The sequence below is a fragment of the Nicotiana sylvestris genome, chromosome 10, assembly GCF_000393655.2.
Source record: "Nicotiana sylvestris chromosome 10, ASM39365v2, whole genome shotgun sequence".
NCBI classification, from domain to species: domain Eukaryota; kingdom Viridiplantae; phylum Streptophyta; class Magnoliopsida; order Solanales; family Solanaceae; genus Nicotiana; species Nicotiana sylvestris.
In genome coordinates, this window is record NC_091066.1 from 39859746 (window position 1) to 39864332 (window position 4587).

The 4587-nt window shown below is 29.7% G+C and overlaps 1 protein-coding gene across 1 annotated transcript; it reads left to right on the forward strand.

Annotated features, from left to right (window-relative positions):
• Window positions 1–1068: 1068 nt before the first annotated feature.
• LOC104236123 (protein LURP-one-related 11-like) lies at window positions 1069–2276 on the forward strand. The gene is made up of 3 exons (XM_009789997.2): window positions 1069–1413; window positions 1513–1740; window positions 1919–2276. The coding sequence occupies exons 1-3, from the start codon at window positions 1162–1164 to the stop codon at window positions 2051–2053; spliced, it is 615 nt and encodes a 204-aa protein (XP_009788299.1). The 5' UTR covers window positions 1069–1161; the 3' UTR covers window positions 2054–2276.
• The last annotated feature ends 2311 nt before the right edge of the window (window positions 2277–4587 follow it).

A 4587-nucleotide genomic window follows, 5' to 3' on the forward strand; every position in this document is an offset into this window, starting at 1 on the left:
CTCATGCTTTACCAAATATTATTTCATATGTGGGTAAACGACTTCAAATATGAAAATTTCTTTATTACCACATATACAATTTGAAGTATTTTTTTTTTTTTTTTGTTTATGTGAGGAGGATTCTTTCTTCTCTTTATTTTATTTTTGCTTAACATAATATCATAAAATACAAACTACTACTACTCTTTCTCTATATATATATAAAGAAAGAAAGAGAAAACTAAAAGTTGTGTTGGATTTTTAAGAACTTTTTGATTGTTGATAGGGATTAATGATGATAAAACCAAAATAATAATAATAATAATTGTGTTACGACAGAAAATATACAAAAGATGAAACTAATCAAAGCATACTACGTCCACTATCATTCATTATACGACCTTGAGAATAAATTTTGTTAAAACTTACTTTTGCTATTACATAAAATTTGATATTATTCCTAGAGATAAAATACTAGAATAAGAATTATATTTCAATGGCCAATATTAAGGATGACTTTAAAAGTTTCACCGCATGAATTATCTCAAGACCATGAGTTTACAAATTAATTTTTATTTCTTTTAGGCTACTTCTTTGATTAGTAAAGACTGATATCTTATAATAATAATTCTAACAATTACTATTTATCCATATTCTACCATATTTTATTACTATTTACCCATATTTCTTTTTGATTAGTAAACACTGATATATTTACTAGTATAGTTATAAGTAACAAGGAAAAAGGAAAAGAATGCAAAGAAGGGATCGGAAAAAGAGTAGTTTGAGAGGAACTTTCCAGGATGAATCCAAATTTTTAAAAAGAGAATGCACACAAGTCACTTCACAAAAATTAGGATTTTAAAGTTGTGTAAAAATTGTTTGGTTTTCCTTTTATTATTAATTATTAATTCTCCAAGAGAAAAATATGAAAATAAAGTTCGTCTCTTTTCTTTTTTTGGTAAGTGGGACAAGGCCATCCCCCTTGCATACATACTGAAGTACTGAACAGTAATATCGAAAGTACTGATAAAATTGTGTCGCACCCCTATTTGTACGGGCAGCTTCTTCATCATATTATTATATAAACCCTTACAATTTCTCAACTTACTCAATGTAAAGCTCCTTAAATTATTAAAGACTTCCTTTCATCTTGTTCATTCAAGCTGTTATTAATTTTCAATGGCCAAAATTCATCCAGAAACACTCAAGAACTCTAATTCTCCTTCTTGTTTTTCCTCTCCTTATGTAACATCCACAAGAGAAATATTTACCATATGGATGAAATCCCTAGTGTTCCATGGGAATGGTTGTACTGTCTTTGATTCCAAAGGTGAAATTGTTTTTAGAGTTGACAACTACCAAGAAACAAATAGCAATGAAGTATTTCTCATGGATCTTTATGGACAAGTTCTCTTCTCCATTAAAAAAGAGGTAAAAATAATATAAAAAAACTCTTAGTTTATTTTTTAAGTATTTTAGTAGTGATATTGATAATATGGAAATTGAACTTTGTTTTTTTTTCTTTCCCAGAAGCTAAGATTATTTGGTCGTTGGAATGGATATTTAAGTGGTGGATTTAAAGGGAAACCATGGTTTCAAGTGAGAAGGAATTGCAAGTATTTTTCAAGATCAGAAGATGTCATATGTAATGTCAATTTGGGGTGTGAAAAATCTATAGGAAGCTGCTATAAGATTCAACAAACTGATAAAAAATCATCATTTAAAGTTTCAGATAGTGCTGGTCAAGTTGTTGCAGAGGTTAGTCCTTTGACTTCTCTAATCCATAGAATTTATATTGCTTTTTTTTATAAAAAAAAATAAAAATTCATTTCATTTTGAGTATGTATGATTTTTAAAATAGATTACACTAACTTTTTTTTGTTTTATTTAATTTGGTATATATATATATATATATATATATATATATATATTACAGGTAAAACAAAAACAGTCATCATTAGGATTTGGCTATGGAGATGATGTGCTAACTCTAGAAGTGGAACCCCATGTTGATTACTCTTTTATTATGGCTCTTGTAACAGTATGTGGTTTGATTAAACGGAGATTATAGCGAACGATTAGACTATGATGAGAAATTGCCACCTGCGAGTTCATGTTGGGCTTCATGTTCATTTTGGGCCTAATGCTGACTCAAGCCCAATTCAGACTGAGCCCACTAGCCCCAGTCCAATTCAGTGCCCACGGACTTAAGGCTAGATATTTACGTTTTTTGACAATTTTGCCCCCATGTGTATATATAGTGTATTTTCAGTTAGCTGATTAATTCAGTTTTCTAATACAAAGCTTCTCTCTCTCTCTCAAACCCTAGCCTCTGTTCTCTCGTTTTCTCTCAAACTTAATGATATTATTGACTCCAATACATCTCATAACTATATATGGTTTGGACAATTCTTACCCTTTGAACTAACTTTTGGGATTGAGTTAGGCCTAATAATATTAGAGCCAGACCCCCTTCAGTTGGTAGATGTGAGCGTGGCTACATCAAAGAAAGATGGGTTTCTTTGACTCTTTATATATATGGCTTGAGTAATTTTGACATGAGGTCTTTTCATGTAAAATTATTCAAGTTTGGAAACGTGCGTACGTCAAAATGTTAGTGTAACGGTACGTTTTTTCCACTTGTGTATAAACCATGTTATTAGATTTGTGATACTCATTTTAGGGAAGAGTACTTAAATCAATTGATTATGGATAAAAGAAGAGGAAAAGAAAAGAAAGGAGCGTAAGTATTCCCAAAAAAAATGAATAGGAGAAGAAGCCTTTTCACCTCATTTCTTGATCCTATTAGATTAAGGGGCACATCTTTTTTTAAATTGTGCAAGTCACCTCATCTAAATGCTTAACTAAAATGAGATATGACAGATTATTTGATAGGTATTATTTCTACCAATTTATATGGCACCATTTGAATTTCAAGAGTCAAACGAGTTTGTTCTTTGATCACGATTTTTTCTTGTGCCTTTTAGTTAATTATTGCATGTGACTTATAGTAATTTTTACGTATTTTCTGATTAAGTATGTAAATTTTATTTTAAAAAACTTAAAAATCATCAAATTAAATTCAAACTGTGCCACATAATTTAAGACAGAAGGAGTAACTATTAGTTGGACAAGTATATGCACTTCTTGTTAATCTTCGTTAGCTGTCTTATGATAAGTTAAACACATATTTATTTGATTTTTGGTTTAACAACAGTTCCTCAAATGTCAGTGTACTATTTTTTGGTAAAAATAGTGTATAATATTTTATCTTTCTATTTTTATTTTTTTTGAATTGTACAATTTTTCTTTTCTAAAAGTTTAAAGTGTTAAAATCATGACATTTCCTTTTATTTTAGGTCAAGAATAATTCTTACCCCTTAAGAACTCAAAGTAATTTCTCCAAGAAATTTACAAAGCCACATATTCCAATTTCCACAGAGGAAGGTCAAAGGAATGCAATATGTTTAATTTTTTTTTTTTAAATAAAACATAACAAAACAAAATAAAAAATTCATGCCTCGTTTGGCATGAAAACTGCTTTATTTATATGTGATATTATTTATATATTATTTTATATATGATATTATCACTTGATGATTTATGAAGGCCGCAGAAAATACTGTATACGGCTCATCAATAATGTACACTAGTATACGGATTCAAAGGACCCCTTTGACCTTCAGCCTGTTCACCCCCCAATTTTTCATGTGCTATAAATTTAATGCGACGGGGGCATAATATTCTGTTCAATAAGCGCATTAAAGACTTTTAGCATTAAGGGTGCTAAGTGATTTAAATTAACTATTTTTAAGGTATACATATATATATATATATACAAGATTTCTCCCGAAATTTACGGGGTCCGGTGACCCCGTAAAAATTGCATAGGGCGCCCTATTTGGGCACCCCTTTTTAACCTGTAGCCGCTTTGTCTTTCTGTTTGCACCCGTACCCGTTTTTTGTTAAAAGCCATTTGAAAAGACTATTTTGCCCTTCTTTATTAAAAGACTACTTTCTCTCCAAGTAGGCGCTAGTCCTCTACTGTCTCTGTCTCTCTCTCCCGTTATTCGCATTTTTTGATTTGTTCTTCTCTGAAATCAAACGGTTTTCGTCGTTGTTTTGATTTTTCAACTGCTAGTCGTCGTTGTGAGCACGTGATTTTTGCCTCACACGAACCACTCCTAAAAATTCAAAATCAAATAAATCTTTCTTTTTGTGTGCAATTTTGTGAATTTTCGTGATATTTTCTGTAATTGTTTGCATTTGTGTGTGCATGTTCGTTGGTTAAATTAATGAAAAATACAAAAAATATGTTGCATGTGCATTTAGGATTTAATTTGACATTCTTTTTAATTAATCAATAATTAGGTGTTTTTGCAAAAGTAAAAAAAAATCAAAAAAAAAATATATTCTTTGCATTTTAGTAATTAATGTCGAATTTTATGTTTTCTTTTAATTTGGGGTTTAGTTATTTTGTGATAATTACTACTTAGAGTTAATTAATATTTTTAAGATAAGTTGGTCAAAATTAAATTTGGGTTTGTATTTTATTAGGAAGAAAATTGAAAAGAAAATAAAAGAGAATGAAATAGGAGTTGGACC